Source organism: Lethenteron reissneri, chromosome 11, assembly GCF_015708825.2.
Source record: "Lethenteron reissneri isolate LAM-NWPU_2019-01 chromosome 11, ASM1570882v1, whole genome shotgun sequence".
In the NCBI taxonomy this organism is placed as follows: domain Eukaryota; kingdom Metazoa; phylum Chordata; class Hyperoartia; order Petromyzontiformes; family Petromyzontidae; genus Lethenteron; species Lethenteron reissneri.
The window spans coordinates 7287587-7307715 of record NC_083789.1 but is presented as its reverse complement, the minus strand read 5'-3'; the positions used below and the strand labels follow the sequence as shown (position 1 = coordinate 7307715).

Below are 20129 nucleotides of genomic sequence, written 5' to 3'. Positions count from 1 at the left end.
TGAAGGCTCCAGACCTTCTTCATCTCCTCTGCCTGTCACTTGAGTGTCTCATCTCAATTGGGTTGCTCGGTCAATGGCCAGGGTCAACGGCGGCGTGGTGTATTCCGCAAATATGCCCGACTGTGAGGGCGGGCACAAGCCGGCGTGAGTAGGTTAAACGTTGAGTTTTATAAGGGCACCACGGGGTGATCAGCCCCTCCTCACCCTCCCCACCCAGCCCCACCCTCCCCATCCAGCCCCTCCCCACCCAGCCCCTCCCCACCCCATCCCCACCTAGCCCCTCCCCACCCCCTCCCTCTCTACCCAGCCCCTCCCTACCCAGCCCCTCCCTCCCCACCCAGCCCCTCCCTACACGACGGACACAATAATCCCATGTGGGCTGGTGTAACCAGGAGGTTCCTACCAGTAACAATACAAGTAAATATACCACTCATCCTTTCTCATGGTGAACATGTCCCACTGTTCTGTACGGCGTAGTTGCATTCAGATGCCAGATACATCCAGTTTCATGGTATTGTGTTGTAAATCTAGAGATTCATGAAGAAACATTCGAGTGCAACTTGTGTTTTTTTATGTGGTCTATATAAATAATACAGAAGGCATTTAAGTAAAGCCAGGATATTGTCAGCATTTTCCCCACATTTTGCCTTGAGCGACATCAACTTGCACAGTTTCCTCTCTCTCTCTCTCTCCGAGCCAAGCAGTGTCCCCATACAGACCATACAAAACACATAACGATGCAATGCCCGATCCACAAACACGACGGAGACATCACAGCGATACACTCCGCTGCTCCTAACGCGGCTGTCTGGCTTGGCCACCTGAATGTGAAATAGCAGTTGATGCTCTGCATCTCCATCAGCTCCTGTTCGCCGTGTCGGCTGGTTTAACACAAGGCTTGTTGATTCTGTTTGGAAACTGCCTTCCTGGTTACAGATGTTTTAGCAATGCGATCGATGCCCAAATTACATCGTCCAGATATAACAGCTCCGCCTTTTGGAATTAGGTTCTCTCGCTGGTAGAGAATTACCCTGTGATGGGAGTTGAGAATTAAATTGGGTTTTATTTTTCAATGGAAGACCGTAGAGAAACATAATAATACAATTGTGGTTTCAATTACAAATGCTAATAAATAACTTGTGAAAATCAGCCAACTAACCGGCTATTGAATAATTTAATAGAAAACACTTGCTGCAAGGAAAATGCATGCTGTACAGTACTCCAAAAATATCATGTCACATACATGTGTAAGCCGAGGTTTAATTTGTGGAGTGCATTGTGCGCTGCACGAGTCGTGTGTTTTTTTCGGTTGTTGTGATTAGCGCTGCGGGGAAACATCCGCGTGTGGAATTTCACGTAACGTGCACGTTCGTGTGCGCGCGCGCGCACGCAAATGTCGCCAACATTCTCAGCGAGGAAATCAGAATTCGTGCAGACATCATCGCAAAGCAGTGCATGTGCCGGCTCCAATTTGTCGGCAGTCACTGCACCGCAATCATATCTCTCGTTCAGAGCGGTCAAACACGGGCCCTCTGATCTTTGCGCAAGGAGGCAACACGAATCTAACATATGAATGGCACACACACAGGCCATCACTGGGATTGATATCCACCTCAGACCTTTGTTGTCCTTCCCCGGCACTTCTGATTAGCATGGTTGCCTACATACGGTGCGAAAGAAGATCAACATACATTGTACGATGCACCAGGAGCTGATTCTATCTCTCAATCTCCCTGGTGGATGACGTCAGCTATTATACCTCCTCGCTGTAAATAAAAACGTGTCCTATTTGCTTTAAATTTGGAGAATATCATTTTATCATCATGCCTTTGCAGTGCAACATTAATGCTCTTGATTTGTTTTGGATAAATTAGGTGTCCAACTTGAAAACGGACGGGTAACTGGTTTGATCATTACTGTATCGCCAAGGTGGGAAATGACAGCGCTGAAATAAGAATTTCTTCAGCTGTATTCCTGAAGCCCAAAGTACACAATATCCAATACCGCGTTACACCACAGCATGTACTATGTGTACCTAAATTAACCACCACGAAGTAAAAATAATAAAGTAAAGATATGCGAAGAGCAAGTGAGCCATTCCGTTGATAACATACGAAAGCAACACACAAGTGCACCACATTCCATAAATAACTGTATAATGAATTGACCATTGCTACAAATAGCATTGCCAAATGCACAGTATGTTAATTACATTGACTGTGCATGCCACTTTACACAAAAAAATAGCATCAGTGGACACTGAATATTGCGTATGGCAGGAGCGTTAACAATATGAACTAGGCAACCTGAGTTCGATTCCCGGCTTCGGCTAACATCAGTGACGAGTGATATCTGAACCGGTCCTGGGTGTCCCATCTGTTACCAAGCTGCACTGACCAGCGTGGTGAAGTATAGCCAGTGTAACATCTTAATCCAGACAAGGGGCTCTAAATATGATTCATATTCTCATGAAATATATAGCAGTTGCACACTCAGACGATATACCATTGGCATGCATTCTTTTAATTATTAAAAAATTCACGGAAATGTTTTGTTTTATTTATGGATCCACATTGTAAAAATGCACGTCGCTGAATGTGTATACGTTTAAATGCACAAGTAGACCAGGGTGGTAGAAGAAAAAGAAACACTTCTCAGCACCAGCACAAAATGTACTACTCTTTTTATTTGTTCGTTTTTCCAAAGCAAGGGTTTGGGAGTCTTGTGTTAAATTAAAGGGATTTTTCAAGAGCCGGCTCAGCGGGGAGGGATATTGCTCAAGCTGTTTGCCTGAGAACTGAACCATCGACTCTGCAGTGAGCATGGATAGTGGGCACACTGTATGTGTAAGTAATTGACACCTGGGCAACCCTTTTCTTGGACTGAAGGCCCTTATTTGGCCCAAAATAGCAGTGTAAGTAAAGTAATCTCTCTTCCATGCTGTACAACTGTATTCGTTTCGTGACAAGGGCACGGGTCCGTTACTCTGTGAGCCTCGTAGAGAATTGATTCTCATATCAGCACAGCACAGAGGGGGAACTCTTATTCTTGATAGCTGTCAACCAAATAGCACGCGTGTATTTACTGTTCCGTATCGTGTAAATCCTGGTGGAGTGGTGGCGCATCAGTCAGGGTGCTGCACTTTAACCCCGGCTATCCGAATGCGATCACTGTCTCTGACTAACATAAGTGTCAAGTTGATATCTGAATCGCTCCTGCCCCTTTAACCAACGCGCACTGACCAGCATGGTGAAGTATGGTAAAACATATGTTTACCCATGAATCATATGGCATGGGTAGGCCCTCATCCAGCAGTAGATTGAAAATGGCTGGAAATATTTTTTTCTCATTTTGATACTGTAAATCCATCCACGTGGCTCTGTGCTTAGAACCCTCAACCAAGCAATCAGAAGATTGGAAATTCAAATCATGGGAGATGTTCCACTAAGTCCATCATTATCATCATCCCTCCTGGGATTATATAAATACCATTTAGTGGGGCATCAACAGTAGTACTCCTATGGACAGACTCGCCGCTGTGCAATTCACACTGGTGGCTGTGGTTTACCAATCGAGAGAGAGAAATGCCCTGTTGTTATATCACAGAGACTTGAACGAATATTACATTGAAAATGTTTAAGGATTGCATGATACACAAGTAAATAAATGTATCGTATCAGTGCATTATATTAGTATATTAAATGGCATTGTCCGACATTCCAATGCAGGACCCTTGAGACTCAGTGAGGCCTTGCTATGTAAGGGATTTACATTTCACTATTGTCCTGTACACAGCTTAATGATCCTAAGTCCCGCTAAAGCAGTGGTTATTAACCTGGGGTGCACGCCCTTTCTGGGGGTGCAAAAAATTATGTTTTTAAAGGTAAATAATCGAAAAAAATAATTGAACACGGGCACGTAAGTACAACTACTTTGTTTCATCGAACCGATGTACTTATTAGCATTTTACCTTTTTAACGATTGAGAACCAAAGGGGTGCAAGGCTGCATGCAGTGAAGGCGAAGAGCCACTGCCAGAGACGATTGCGTGCGTGTGTATAATGGAGACTGTTTTGTTGCAGCCAGGGTGCGTGAATACCACCGAGGTGGACATGAAGAAGTCGTGTCGGATCCGGGATCCGCACAGGATACGCAAGGCAAGAGACGCTCGCAGCGACACACACACACGTCGAACATAATTCACAACAACAATAGCAGTCCCCGCCATTCGAAGTGGTGGTGACGTCCCCACGGCACTTGTTCCAGGCCACGTGCACTCTGATGGCACGTGAAGTGTCGAAGACTCGCTGACAAGAGGTCACGGGACAGACTCAGCAGGTGCCATGGGTTGACCGACTGAGATGACTGGGCGATTCACCACTTGTGGCCCCCTACTGTGCCAACGTGCTGCATTTTAGCAGCCTGGCGATCCTCTCGTTGTTGTGAGCGTCGCTCCTCTGCCCTCCATTGTTGTTGGAGGGCGACTGCCTTCAACTGCCCAGGAGCGACTGAGATGACTGGGCGATTCACCACTTGTGGCCCCCTACTGTGCCAACTTGCTGCATTTTAGCAGCCTGGCGATCCTCTCGTTGTTGTGAGCGTCGCTCCTCTGCCCTCCATTGTTGTTGGAGGGCGACTGCCTTCAACTGCCCAGGAGCGTCCTCCATAGAGGTCGATCTTGGCAACGCTGGTACCAGTTTTCGGCAAGTCCGCTCAGCTCAATAACCTCCTGTACCGCATCAGTCCATCTCTTTTCCAGCCCACGTCGTGCCCATTTAGCCCCCTCTATCTCGCCAGACAGAAGCCGTTTGGGCATACGGTAGCAGTGCATGCGGCTACATAACCCAGGCAACGCAGCCTTGCCCGACGGAAGAGCTCACAGATGGAAATGTGTTCAGATCTTTCAATGATGTGTGAGCTCACCACGCAATCCACCCTGGTTAAACCCAGGATGGATAGTAGGCAGGCCAGCCTGAATGTTTCTTACCGGCAAAGATGTTCCATCAGAGTGTTCCACGCTTCACAAGCACAGAGAAGGGAGGGATGGCATGACTGTGGTCGAGAATACTCAAAGCTTCGTGTGAAGCGACAGACCAGGTAGCTTCCACATAGTGTTACGCAGCCAGTGGAAAGATAAAGCCATCCGAGTGGTTCGGAGTGAGTGAGACCTCTGCTGTGAAACCGGAGCTGGCCATAAGCACACTGCCCAGATATGGAAAGCACTCCACTTTCTCCACAACCGACCCATCACCAATGGGGAATTGAGGGGGTGGAGTGTTTGATGGCACAGAATACTCAGTTTTGGTGGGGCTGATAAGGCCCCACCTCTGAGTGACATGGTCCAGGTTCAGCAGCAGTGCCTCCAACTCCTGCTCTGTGTAAACATTGCCCAGTGGCGATGCTAACATATCCCACCAGGTACTCATTTGAGGCCGAGTCAACCTAGAGGAGGAGGCCCAGGCCCAGTTCAGATAAACATCACCGACGTTGGTCGCGCGCGGAAATCGAACTCGGGTCACTGAATTTGTAGCGTAATGCACTAAGGCATGCAAATACATGCAGACACACATGCACAGGCAAACACACACAAAGACACGCATACATATGTAGTGTACTAATTCAGAGACACTAGTAGGAGGCGTTGTCCCTCTTGTTTATTCCGGCTCTCACAGCCATAGGGGATAACTCCAAACCGAGTCAGGACAGCCAACATGCTTCCAGACCCACAGCTTCAAGAGGCGAAGACCGCGACGACGGCAGCACGACGAGTTCCATTCCCGATGGCAGCAGCCCCGACTGCGAGTCGGAGCTCGCCTTTTATTCTCCCCAGCGTGGCCAGGCTCCGCCCTCGGCCACGCCCACTTCTGGATCCCCCAGAAGGCTCCGGGCTTGGCCCACGGGTCCAACTGCTAGAACGCGCTGCTACCCATAATCCCATTGTCTACCAATCTCCCAGCGCCACACTCTACAGTGACTCATTCAACGTCACTGCACATACATAGGCATGAGAACGCACAGGCACTTATCCACGCATAGGAATACACATGTGCACACATACACACACCCAACCAATTACCAAGTCTCTAAAGCAACTGCACTCTCACCCTGCGTAACAATGGACCGGGTACAGTGTAAGATGTTGCTCTTTGGCTGTCGGGTATATAGAATTTGACCTTATGCAGTGTACATTTTATGCATTGTGTAGGCGCGCATTGATTTTCAATATCAGTCAATTCCTATCGCCCCAAACTCAAATCAAAACGTACATTCGGACGCATGCATCTACACACAAAGACAAAGATCCCCCATCTTACCTTAACAGACTGTTGGGACAAGTGCTGTTAGCGAGCATCTATGAAGGCCCTGAATGGGAATCGAACTCGGGTCGGTGGCATCGCTAACCGCGATGCCACCGCTCCCCACACACATATACACACACACCCACATTGTCGTCCGACAGTCTGTGTACGGCTTGCAGGATGAGTGCACCGGAGGAAGTCCACCCCCAACTCCACCGCCCGATGCCAAGAAGCCCACGATGGACGAGCTACGTCGACGGGTTCGTGCCAATCTCACTCGACCCTCCCCACGCTGCCTCTGTTCAATGCGAAGAAGATATGAGTTCAAATGCCAAACAGCACTCGGCCTATTGCTTTTCCAATTTGGTCGAAAGTCAACAGTGGTTGTCTTTTGAAGAGACTGGCCCCTGCCATCGCAATGTGTTATTTCTACCATTGGCTTGGGGCTGTCAGCGTAGTTGAGCTCCAACCATTGGTTGTTTTAGGGCGGCGATGTGTTCCAGCGGTAGCTCGTTTGCCATTTGTTGCAGCGGTTCAAGATTGAAATCTATCGGCTGCCCCGGTTAATACTGCGGGTGTATTAAACCGTAAAAATCCACACCGTATGCTTCACAGTAGATTTTAAAGATCCCGTGACATCAATCAAGAGTAAGCCATTGCGTGCCATTGGGGGTTCATGATACAAAAATTATAAAATTACCCACAAAATATACTCAATTGGGATCCACAAAGCAATCATCGCCCCTATTGCCAAAGCTTGGCATGTCCCTTCTGAATTTTTTTTATTAATTTCACACTGGCACCAATATCAGAGAAAATTGAGCAATTGCCATCACGTGGCACGGGTCCAAACGGCGCTTGTCACTGTGGTATTAGGAGTTTAAGTTGCTATAGAGCCGCATCTGGTTTTCACGTGCCTCTCTGCCCTCTACAGGTGGAATTTCTCAACACTCAGCTGAACTGGCACTGCATGAAGACATCCAAAGTGGCTGAAAGGTAGTGGGGTGTGACTGTGGTCTTAATTATTAGGTATGTGACAATTCTTTGTTTTTAAAATTGACTTTTTTTTTAACAGTCTGCCTCGGCAGCAGACCGTGCTTTCCCACCTGATGACGGACGCTTGCGTTGCGCCTGAGACGTCGTGATTTATTTTATTTTATACCTTTGTGACTTTACCGAAATAGCCAAAGAGTATGGATTCCTGCAGTCACGAAAGCTTCAACTCAAGATTGGGTCTATACGGTTTAAAGCTGGGTAAATGAGTGGGTCTATGATCAATTAAGGGCATGATGGAGTTTAGAAATAAGGGCATGGAGGTGTATACGTCAAACTAAGTGGCGAGTTAATAACGTGGAAAGTGATTGGTTTCTGACCAACAAACCCAGCCGGATTATTTGTATTCATTTGTGAGGTTTTTGTGAGTGCTAATCCAGCTAAGGCCACGTTGCCTTATTACTATTATTATTTACATGTTCAATAGTCGAGCTGCAAAAGAAAAGTACTTCGTACACACTTTTGTGTGGGCTGAGGAAAGCTAATGTGTTAGAAATGATGAACAATTAGGATGTGTTGCATGTAGCAAGTACATTTTTAAGCCTATGTAACATTTAGGCGAAGGAGAAACAAAAGAAAAAATGTACAAAACCGAAAAACTAAAAACTCGGAAACAGCACAAACGAGACGGTAAAAACGAGAGAAAAAAAACAATACACGTTTAGATCGACCCATTATTGTGACAATTCAGTGTTGTCTTGCATGGTGGGAGAGGCAGGAAGTGAATATCCACATACATAGCAAGTAAATGGTGGTCATTGATATTCTGCAAAATAAAGTGTTCATCCATCATCAAATAATACTGTTTACATATCTTAATCCCTTACAGCTGGCTTAGGTGGAACTAAGTATAATGAAAACAAGTCTATAATATGCTCTCTTTTGGCAATTGTTGGTGACCAGGCTGACACCAATCAAACCCTCGTGCTGGAGAATCTGATTTAATCAAGCGAAGTTAGCTAGCCAGGATACAAACATTGGCTCCCGTCGGTGCTTATGCATCTTTAATTATGAGCTCCCTAAGCCATCTGGCCATTTGTTGTGCCAGTAAGTTTCAACGCAGGTCTGTCTGTGTGTGTGTGTGTCTCTGTGTGTCGTTATCACTGATTTAGCCTGATTGGATACTCAGAGCAGTACATGGAATATGATGCTTTCCTGACTCCAACGGAACCTTCCAACCCCTGGCAGTCGGATGACCCCACGTTTTGGGACATGGAGGTCAGGTAATGGTCCCGTATAATAACTACTCTACATCAACCTCACATTCACAGCACTAGTATAATTATACTTGCTTACCCAGGAAAGTTTCACTCAGTCCCGTGAATATATTTTTCAGGAGGTTCCCGGCACATTATCGCAGTATGGCAGCAATGATTGCTATGGATATTAAAATTTTAGTCACTTGCAGGACATTGTTCAGATTGTGACCATGATACACTGGGAACACTAATACGGCCGTGCGTGGTGCTGGTCACACCGACCTTTAGTTGTGTGTCGTGCTACCCTTCATAGGTGCTCGATAACAGCTCTTGCGCCAACCGCCCTTGGAGGCTGTACGGGGGATCTTTGTCTTTTTACATGTGTGTGCGTGTGTGTGTGTGCGTAAGTCTAGCAAGGATCCGAGCCAGCAGCAGGTGAGGAGGTGGGGCTTCTCCTTCGATGAAGTGCTCCATGACCCGGCAGGACAAGATCGCTTCCTCCGCTTCCTCCAGTCCGAGTTCAGCTCTGAGAATCTGGAGTGAGACGCTCTTCCAACACAGTGTGCACAGGTCACATTCAGCCCTGTTGACACGTTCATTACAGCAAATAAAAAATATATATATACAGGGTGCTTTAAACATTTTTTTATAAGTTATGAGAATTTGCAACAATACTGCAATAAATGTGCCTGCCGGGCTCTGGAGACCACCTGGAGATGATTCCAGGCATGTGTTGACAATGATGAGTTACATACATTTGTTATGATCTTACAGTGTATTATCCGTTCATTCTCAAAAACGATAGTCCCATGCAAGTGTAAAAACAAATTCTAAGCGCCCCGTATACAACCAGAGAGCCAGATTGTCTCTACATTCATCACAGAATGTAACGTCACATGTTCCCGCCAGGCAGTGCATATGTAGTGGTGATACGCGCTGGGATTAGGGATCGTATGCCAGCGCGTAATGATTGGCTGTGTATGTGGTGACGCGCGCTGACGGTGGAGGATCAGGGGTCAGCGCGGGGTCGTGGGTTACGGGGTACTGATTGGCTGTGGGCCGGTGACGCGCTGAGAGGGAGTGACCGGGTGGCAGCGCGGTGTGATTGGTGGAGTAGTGTTAACACGCGCTGGGGAAAACGGATCGTAGAGAGAGTGCGTCGTGATTGGTTCACTAAGGAGCGATGCTCACATCGACGTCCGCATCAGCTCCGTCTCTCGTGAGCAGGGGCTATAAAAGGGGATGCACACAGGCGTAAGGGCAGTATGTAACCAGCGAAGAATGAAGACGGGGATGAAGACCTAGGGCCCTGCGGTACCTAGTCCCGCTGTCCTAACGGGACCGGGACTCTGTGTAACCCAGAGGCGAGTGTATTGTGTGTAGCCATAGGCATAGAGTCTACACGAGCCGAATGCATTGTGTGTAGCCAGAGGCATAGGGTCTACACGAGTCAAGTGTGTTGTGTGTAGCCAGAGGCATAGGGTCTACACGAGTCAAGTGTGTTGTGTGTAGCTAGAGGCATAGAGTCTACACGAGTTAAGTGGAGTGTATAGTCCAAAGGATAGAGACCACCCGTTGTATTGTGATACGTCAAGATTTAATAAAAGTGTGTTACCCGTCAAGAAGTTCCTGCCGTCAATTCAAATACTTCAACTGGCGTCAGAAGTGAAACGGTCTTCCAAGCATGGATACAAGGAAGACCCGTCGGACCCACGGGATTGACCGCGGGGACAACCTCGACGACTCGGGCCAGCTGGCATCGAGGGGTGAGGACGAGGAATTGCCCACGCTGCAGGATCCGCCGACGGCGCCGGACGAGCGACGGGGGACCGACGCCGTGCTCCGCGAGGCGCACTCCCGTCTGGCGGAGCTGCTGCTCGCCGCCGCGTCCATCCTGGCGGAGATCAGCTCGTCGGGAGGAGCGGGGACGGCGGCGGACGTTCTACAGGGTCGCCCCGCAGATTCCCGCCAAAATGACTTGGCGATTCCCGCCATTTCATCCGCGCCGACTTTTGGCGGGAACGGCCATCACCACGTGGCGGCGGTTCTCCAAGCGCGCCCGCTTACGTCACCAACGCGCGCTGCGGACCGCCATCAAACACCCGCCACTGGGGCCGCCATCTTACACACCAACGGGGCGGCGGAGAGGAAGCACGAGGAGGAGGACGACTTCATCTTTCAACAGCGCCTTCCCACGTTGTCAGCCTTCAAGGCGGAAGGCGGGGACTGGGGCCAATTTCAGCGCAGGTTTTTGGCGCATCAGGAGATGTCCGCCTGGTCCGACGCTACGGCACTGCGGGCACTGCCTGCCATGCTGGACGACAACGCGCTCGCGGCCTTCACGTCCGCACGCAGGTCGGACCGCTCCACGCTCAAGGATGCGCTGGCTCTCATGGCCAAGGTCTATGGTCCTCCCTCGGCGTGTCGCCATCATTTTTATGCAAGACGGAAGGCGGACACGGAGACCGTGCTCGCCTATCGCACGGCGTTGCTGGCTCTCGCCGACGCCGCGTTCCCTCGTATGGACGAGGAGGGCCAAGATGCGATGGTTTTGGAGCAACTGCTCAAGTTGGCGCAGGACCTGGGGGTCCCCATCAACACGGCCGACGAGACCGATATTTCTTCCTTACGGGTCGCTACGAGCATACAAGCGCACGAGGTCCTTCAACGTAAACAGGGGGTCATCTGCAACGCTGCCGTGGCCTCAGCTCCGGGCCCGGTAGTCACCGTGCCCCAGGTCGTCAGCCCACGAGAGGAGGCGTTCATCGCGGGACGACCGGGGGACTGGAGGTCGGGGGGTCGTTCGCCTCTGCGATCGGCCTGCAAGCTGGAGCAACCGAGATCTCCGACGACTGTCATCACGTGTTATAACTGCGGCCTCCGGGGCCATGTGGCCTCCGGTTGCCGCGCCCCACGTCAGCGCGCCATGGGACCTTGGCTGGACGACGACCAAGGCCCCAAGTCATCCCTGCAAACCCCGGCAAGTCGCGGCACCTCACATGCTCGGCCCGCATACTCGACACGCATGGGCCGTCGCGTTGCGGCGGAGGAGAGCCGAGTAGGGTTCGGGGATTCGGTTCGGCGAGGGGGGTTCGGCCGGGACCGGGGAGACATTAAATGGTCAGAGTTGGGGCACAGAATAGTGGCTGCCTCAGCGGGTTCATCCGTCGTTACGGGATCTATTGATGGGGTCGAGGTCAGGGTGTTAGTGGACACGGGGGCATCGGCGACTATTATATCGGACCTCATTTATAACATTCTCCCTGTACAATGTCGTCCGCTTCTTCCGGTAGATGTGCCATTTTACGCCGCTAACGGGGGATCGTTGGGCATTATCGGTCAGATTAGGGCGTCCATTTGCATTGGAGATATCAAATTGTCGTGACCCGTTTTCGTTTCGTCCTCCCTGGCGGTTCCTTGTCTATTGGGCACTGATTTTTTGGCAAAAATGCCCATCAAAATTCTCATTGATCAGCGTTGCATTGAACTACCATCGGGTCGCCGTATTTCATTTTTGACGAGCCCTACTGAAATTCGGACGGCGTGCGCTACGATACAAGCGTTAGCGACACAGACCGTGCACGTGCCCCCGGGTTCACAAATGTTAATTCCCCTCCGGTTGCGGAAACCATGGGTGAGGGAGGCCTCGGAACAAGGCATGCTTTTGGGTCCTTCTAATAGGGCTGTTGGAGGTCTCGATCTGTCGGTGGCTCACACTTTGGTTGGGGCTGACAGGGATCCGTTTGTGATGGTTTTAAACGCTGGGTCGCGGCCGGCCGTCATTCAGCAGGGCACCGTGCTAGCTCACGCGGCGCGGGTCCCTGCGGAAGAGCGGCTGGTTGCGCAGGCTGATCCGAGCCCCACGCAAAACGTAAAACCGAAGGAGGACCTCGAATGGGTCGATTCGCTGTGCGCGGACTCTGACGATTTGTCAGCGGTACAGTTGGGTGCGCTGCGCGGGTTGCTGATTGAATTTTCGGATGTCTTCAGTAAACATAAGTATGACATTGGGTGCACGGACCTGCTACGCCACCACATTGAAACGGGCGATGCGGCACCGGTCAGGCTAAATCCCTTCCGACTGAGTCCTGCTGAGAAGGAACATGTTCAGTCGGTCGTTAACGATATGCTAGAAGCCGACATTATTTCGCCTTCTTCCAGTCCTTGGGGAGCACCTATTGTGCTCGTTAAAAAGCAGGACGGGTCCTTGCGATTTTGCGTCGATTTCCGTCGCCTGAATAAGATCTCTGTGGCCGACGCGTATCCGCTCCCCAGGATGGACGAGTCCCTCGACGCATTGTCTGGTGCGCGATACTTTTCGACTCTTGATTTATTATCCGGATTCTGGCAGTTGCCACTCGACGAAGAGTCTAAGCCTAAGACTGCATTTCGGACTCCAGGGGGCCTGTTTCAGTTTAACCGGTTACCCATGGGACTTCACTCCTCTCCTGCGACGTTTCAGCGCCTTATGGAGTTGGTTTTGTCGGGCTTGCAATGGGATACGTGCCTGATTTACCTTGACGATGTCATTGTTTTCAGTAAAACGTTTGAAGAACACCTACAGCGATTGAGAGGGGTGTTCTTGCGAATGCGATCGGCTAAATTAAAGTTTAAACCGGCCAAATGCCACCTTTTTCGTAAATCCGTTAGATACTTGGGTCACATTGTCGACTCTTCGGGGATTTCTACCGATCCTGCGAAGACGGACTGTGTCAGTTCGTGGCCGACGCCCACGTCAGTTTCGGACGTGCGCAGTTTCATCGGTTTTGCTTCTTATTATCGCCGATTCGTTGAGCACTTCGCCACCATTGCAAAACCCTTGCACGCTCTGACGGCGAAAGGAGTGAAGTTCCGATGGGGACCGGAGGAGGAGGCTGCATTCTGCTCCCTCCGGGACGCCTTGGTAGGGGCCCCACCCTTGCGCTATCCTGACTTTGCGAGTCCCTTCCTGCTTGACACGGATGCTAGCAACACGGGCATTGGGGGGGTGCTGTCCCAAGTCGTTGGAGGGGTCGAACGGGTGGTCGCCTATGGTAGCAGGGTGTTGTCGCCGGCAGAGCAGCGCTACTGCGTCACCCGTCGCGAGCTGCTTGCCATTGTTTTTTTCGTACAACAATTCAGACCATATCTCTATGGTCGTCACTTTACGGTCCGGACGGACCACGCGGCGCTCCAGTATTCATTGCGGGTCGCCCAGCCCTCGGGCCAATTGTCGCGGTGGTTGGAAGTCCTCCAGGACTATCAGTTCACGACTACATACCGTAAGGGGTTGCGACACACAAATGCCGATGCCCTGTCGCGGTTGTTGCCTTGTCACAAATGTGCGTGCTTATCGGGATCGGCGCGCTGTAAACCGCCAGTTACGGAAGGTATGGAGGCGTTGGTTGCGACCGCGGGCACACCAATTGGGGATGTTCCCGCTACCCCAGGGGGTCAGGACTCGCTGCTCTCACTGTCGCTGATTGAGTGGGGCCGTCTCCAAATGGCGGACAGCTCCCTGCTAGCATTGCGCCGCAGGACGGGGGGTTCCGAAGGTGACCATGAACGAACTGGCTCCTACGTACTTAAGCAAGGCCTATTAATGAGATGGGACAGTTTGTCCCGGTGGCACGCGATTGTGGTGCCTTCTGCTGTGAGGGGGAAGGTTGTCTTGGCCGCACACGAACGCCTCTTGCATTTGGGAGTTAACAAAACGCTTGCCCTGCTTCAGCGTGACTATTATTGGCCGGGAATGGGGAGTGACGTGGTGAATATTCTGAAGGGTTGTGTTGAGTGCGCCAGACGAAAACCACCGCCCGTGGCAGCTAATCCACCGCTGCAATCTATTCAGGTCTCGCGCACTAACGAGCTCGTTGCACTCGATATTCTGGGGCCTTTTCCAGTCACGCCTAGGGGTAATAAGTACCTGTTGGTGGGGGTCGAATATTTTACCCGGTGGCCTATGGCGTGGCCACTCGCCAACCAGTCGGCGGCGGCTGTGACGGACGCCTTTGTCCAGGGCTACGTCCTGGACAAGGGGGCTCCCGAACGCTTGCTGACCGACCAAGGGAAACATTTTTCGAGTAAATTACTGCAAGAGGTGTGCGACCTGTTGGGTACTAAGAAGGTGCGTACCTCCCCGTACCACCCGCAGACGGACGGGATGGTGGAGAGGCTCCACAGGACATTGACTTCTATGCTGTGCCAGCAGGTGTGTGAGGCACATGTTGATTGGGACCTGCAGGTCCCTGGGGTCCTCGCCGCGTATAGAATGGCCCCCCATGCAGCTACGGGGTTTTTCCCGTTTAATCTGATGTACGGTCGGGAAGCCGACCCGCCCATGGAAACGCAGCTGGGCCTGCCCGCACCGCGAACTAATTCGAAATTGGCAGAGCATATTAAATTTAATATTCATAAGCTGACAGAGGCAAGGGAGGCCGCACGGCTTAATTCGCGGGCTCGCCAAATTGCAAACGAGCGGTTGCGTGCACGGAAGGTGTCCGTGCACAACTGGGAACCAGGTGACAGGGCCTGGCTGCATTGCCCTCAGGCACCTTTGGCTACGTCGCCTAAATTGTTGAAGCCATGGCGGGGACCCGTGGAGGTCGTGCGGGTTGCACGCCCCCAGTGCGTTCAGATAAAATGGGAAAACGCCGTTGGTACGTCCACCCCTCCCGACTGAAACCGTTCTCGCCTCCATATGGCCTCCCCTTGTGTCGTGAGGGCCGAGCATGTGACGTGACCGACGACCCTAAGGGGGAAATGTCTTTGCCTGATCCTCACATGTCTCCGCCTGATCCGCTCCCAGGTGTCTCGGAACTGACAACTGCCGACCACCGGCGGCCGAATCTTCGCGGCGGGGCCGGTCCTTCCAGGCCCGATCCGCGCCGTCTAGAGCTGCCGGAGCCACCGGACGGTCGCCAGCGTCCCGTCCCATACGACGGACCGGCCAGACGGACTCGCGCTAGGTCGCCCCAACTTTTTATGACCTACCACGTGAGGAGTCGAGGCAGCCGGAGCGCCTCGTCACTGCGTTTAGTCACAGAGACACTTGGCGCGTTCGTTTTCTGGTGTTCGCTTTTATTGTGTTGTTCGTCGGGCTGTATATTGCTTCTTAATTAAGTGTTGTTGTTGTTGCGTTACGGGGCACACTGGGGGGGGATGGGGTTCTTTTTTTTATTATTGCGTTAACGTTGGGTTGTGTTGTTGGTTAACAGCCGGGCCGGCTGCAAGCTATGTGGGAGGGGGTGATGTAGTGGTGATACGCGCTGGGATTAGGGATCGTATGCCAGCGCGTAATGATTGGTTGTGTATGTGGTGACGCGCGCTGACGGTGGAGGATCAGGGGTCAGCGCGGGGTCGTGGGTTACGGGGTACTGATTGGCTGTGGGCCGGTGACGCGCTGAGAGGGAGTGACCGGGTGGCAGCGCGGTGTGATTGGTGGAGTAGTGTTAACACGCGCTGGGGAAAACGGATCGTAGAGAGAGTGCGTCGTGATTGGTTCACTAAGGAGCGATGCTCACATCGACGTCCGCATCAGCTCCGTCTCTCGTGAGCAGGGGCTATAAAAGGGGATGCACACAGGCGTAAGGGCAGTATGTAACCAGCGAAGAATGAAGACGGGGATGAAGACCTAGGGCCCTGCAGTACCTAGTCCCGCTGTCCTAACGGGACCGGGACTCTGTGTAACCCAGAGGCGAGTGTATTGTGTGTAGCCATAGGCATAGAGTCTACACGAGCCGAATGCATTGTGTGTAGCCAGAGGCATAGGGTCTACACGAGTCAAGTGTGTTGTGTGTAGCCAGAGGCATAGGGTCTACACGAGTCAAGTGTGTTGTGTGTAGCTAGAGGCATAGAGTCTACACGAGTTAAGTGGAGTGTATAGTCCAAAGGATAGAGACCACCCATTGTATTGTGATACGTCAAGATTTAATAAAAGTGTGTTACCCGTCAAGAAGTTCCTGCCGTCAATTCAAATACTTCACATATATACAGTCATACCTCGACCGCTTTGGAATACGTCGAATTTGGTATACGTCGTGTTTTGACGAGAAAAAAAAAAATGTCTTGGGATATGACGTCTTGCTTGGGATACGACGCGCTTGTTAGAGCTTGTATGGGTCAGGATGGGTCACCGCGTACCCGCGTAGACCCCGTTCACGACTCCTCCCCTTTCTTACCACCATCCTCGTAGGCTATCGACTCCTCTCAGCAAGGTAAAATGATGTTAAATTGTATTTTTATTTAAATTTATTTTAATTTATGTACGCATTTTAGTAATAAGTAGTGTCTAAATTATTTTATATAACCCCATTAATGTATAATATGCCAGAAAAAATATCATTTCTTATACTCTGGAACGGATTATTTCCTTTCCCTTTATTTCTTATGGGAAACATGCGTTTGGTACACGTCATATTCGGTATAAGTCCTACCTTCTGGAGCGAATTAACGACGTATACCGAGGTACCGCTGTACATCCAAATTGACACGACCAGATAGACCAGACGACATGGCACAGGCCTGCAGATATCCAGACATCTACCCAGCTAGAGGCGACAGACGAGTGGCGGACGGTGCCGCCGCAGGTTCTGGCAGGCGGTGCAGGAGCTGAAACGACGGCCGCTGCGCGAGGTGCCCGAGCATGTGCAGCGCATCTGGGAGGAGTTCCTGGCGCCCGGCGCCCTCAACTCCATCAACCTGGACTCGCACAGCTTCGAGCGTACGGCGCAAAACATCCGCGAGCCGTGCAGATACACGTTCGAGGACGCTCAGGTGCCTGCCGCGCCGCCCGATAGAGGGCACGGTTTAATCCCGATAGGCTGGAGTAGCATCGCTGACCGTTGGCCAAGGCATACTGGATGTGGTGTGCTGGGTGCGGAAATATCTTCTAGGTTGTTGGTAGACTAGAGAGTAGAGCTGGTACAGTGAGTCCATCGAGTCAATTAGTAGATTCAGGAAAATAATCGACTGCTTTTTTGTGGTCGATTAATTTAGCCCCTTTAAAATTGGCGGCCGCCAATACATCCTGCGTCCCAAAGGCAGGAAACCCCCTACAAGCCACACCCAGTGTGGTGTGGCTGATGATATCGATGACACCACCAAGCCCCCACCCATCACATCCAGTCCAGCGGCACACGTGGAAGTGAGGTTATACTTTACTTTATATATTACTATTGTTATCTGATTGGTCGGATAATGGAACCGACAATTGGTAGAGCAGTCGGTAATTGCATAGCCAGCTCTGGTATTATGACTCAATAGGCTTTCCTGAATAAAGTATATCTAGTTACTATTTATATGAATGGATAATTTGTCAGCCTCCATTGATCTGCACGGGTAACATGGATTTGTAGTATCGCAAAATCGTGGGAAAGGCGACTGCACAGAGATGCATTTGATCAGCCCTAGATAGATAACGGCTGATGACGATCACCTTGTTGATGATGATGATTATTACAAAATAATGATCCACATTCTTGCTCTACTTGCTGTTGTTGTCTAGGAGCACATCTACAAGTTGATGAAGAGCGATAGCTACGCTCGCTTCCTTCGCTCACCCATCTACCAGGAGGTGCTGCTCACGAGGAAAAAGGTTTGTCGTCGGGCAACCATCCAATCTCTCCGATGTGCTTTCGGGTAGAGACGCGTGTTTTTTTTCTCCACACGATGTCCACTGTCCCTTAAGAACTCCAGGAGAAATTTACGTACGAATGAAACTTGCACTCGTTTACTTTCTTTGTTATTATTTACATTTAGTGCCTTGCTTGCCTTTCCTATACTTTGCACTCGTATCGTGTTTTCGTCTTGTTCGTTGTTGCTAAGTTTCTGACCCGCCCCCTTACTACTGAACATCTTTGCAAAAGAGCTTCGTAGCTCATCGGATTCTTCCGGTCCAAACAAAGGAATCTGATTCCGAGTCGGAACCTCCCGGCACGTGGGGTGGAACATCGCGCCTCGTTGGGGATTCCACCCGAATCCAGAGAGATGCGCAGCGACACGAACCGCAAAAAATTAACCCGTAAAAACAAAGTTTTTCACTATAAATCCTTTATATGCGTGGCATCGGTTTTATTTTATTATTCATTTCTGTTTTTCTTGAGTAAGAGTTTCATTTTTATCACATTGGTATTTTAAATTAAATATGACATTTTATTTTTCCCTACAAAGTGGAAAATTTTTTAAACATTTTTTCACGAAAATAAATTGTCACGCACAACGAGTCTGTGTGCAAAATGTCAGCTCGATTGGATCACGGGAAGTGGGTTAAAAAACGACCGAAAGATTTGCACGGTCGTAAGCAAGCAAGCAATCAAGCAAGCAAGTGAACTTAATATAAAGGATTTAAAAACAAAAACCCCCCACGCTCGGTAACCGTTGAATCCCTTTAACTTTGGTGTCTTTCCTCTGACCACATCGGAGCCCACTAAAATCCATGAACATCCTCGGGGGACAGAGAGGTGCGTGACTGCGGTTGCAGGCGGGAAGTGTGCTCCCCTTTTTCGTCATTTTGAAATGCACAGACAGGAGAACTTTTACGGTCACCGTTTTTGACAATGAGGTTTGGCGCATAAGTCCTCAATGGCAGAAAGTCACACGTGCGTTTTGTGTGTACCGTGCACAATACACAGGACACGTTGATAGAGTTTTAGCAGCAGCTGCTTAGTTTGTTCTTTATTTCACGTGTTTCTGGTACCCGATATAGTGCAACGTAAAATTACCCTCAGGCACCAGTCATCCGTTTGGCCTTTCAGCCATTCGCTATGATCATTACTAAAAATGACTTCGCCAAATTAGGCTCTTATTCAAATATACACATATATATAAAACATTCACTCGTTATAATCACTCACCCCAAGGCATATTTGGCACAGGCATTTGAACGTTATTAATCTGCTCATATGTTTGTATTTGTGCTTGTGGTGATCTTTCCGTATGACGAAGACTAATACAATGTTTACTACTGCTCTTTTCAGTTAATTTGAAATAATGTTAAGCGTGTCATAAATTGATGGACGATGTGCTGTTTATGCAAGAAGCATTTTATTTTCGTTACCAGTCTGAATACAACCAGGACCGCCGGACCTCATTTGAGAAGTTCACCAGGAATGTGGTGAGCGCGCGCACGTGCACGTACAAAGACAAAGATCTCCATATAGCCTTTAACAGACTGTTCGGGCAAGTGCCGTTAACAAACACCTATAACGGCCGGCATGGCACACCAGGGGGTGGTGTGGCCATCACCATGCCCAGGCCACCTTTGGCTCCCCAAATGATGTTGTTTATTATACATTGCACCAGGTACTCAATTAAGGCTGAGTCATCCGAAGGGAGGCCCAGGACCGGTCCATCTATTCGTTACCGTTGTTCGCTGTAAGCGAGAATTGAACTCGTGTCGCCGGGTTTGTAGCGCGGTGCACTAACCACTGTGCCGCCTCTCCCCATGCACGCATGCACGCATACGACATGTATGATAAACGCATTTGTTTCTCACAAACCCCTTGGCGTATTATTTTATGACAACTCAGAGCAATGGCCATTATTCATATTCGAACCAAAACTTTTTTTGGATGTGCCTTTAAGAAAAATCCTTATTTAGC

General features: G+C 50.1%; 1 protein-coding gene across 3 annotated transcripts in view; it reads left to right on the top strand.

Annotated features, from left to right (window-relative positions):
* LOC133341391 (regulator of G-protein signaling 7-like) overlaps nt 1–20129 on the top strand; it is a 144451-nt gene that overhangs the window by 120756 nt on the left and 3566 nt on the right. Inside the window, exons 10-17 of one of the 3 annotated variants that reach the window (XM_061549957.1) lie at nt 4082–4156; nt 6478–6558; nt 7233–7294; nt 8464–8574; nt 8964–9089; nt 17118–17304; nt 18035–18124; nt 19589–19642. In XM_061549957.1, coding sequence (XP_061405941.1) covers nt 4082–4156; nt 6478–6558; nt 7233–7294; nt 8464–8574; nt 8964–9089; nt 17118–17304; nt 18035–18124; nt 19589–19642 — 786 coding nt within the window. Of the gene's footprint in view, nt 1–4081; nt 4157–6459; nt 6559–7232; nt 7295–8463; nt 8575–8958; nt 9090–17117; nt 17305–18034; nt 18125–19588; nt 19643–20129 lie in introns of all 3 variants that reach the window. The other 2 variants (XM_061549958.1, XM_061549956.1) reach the window with 2 other exon arrangements.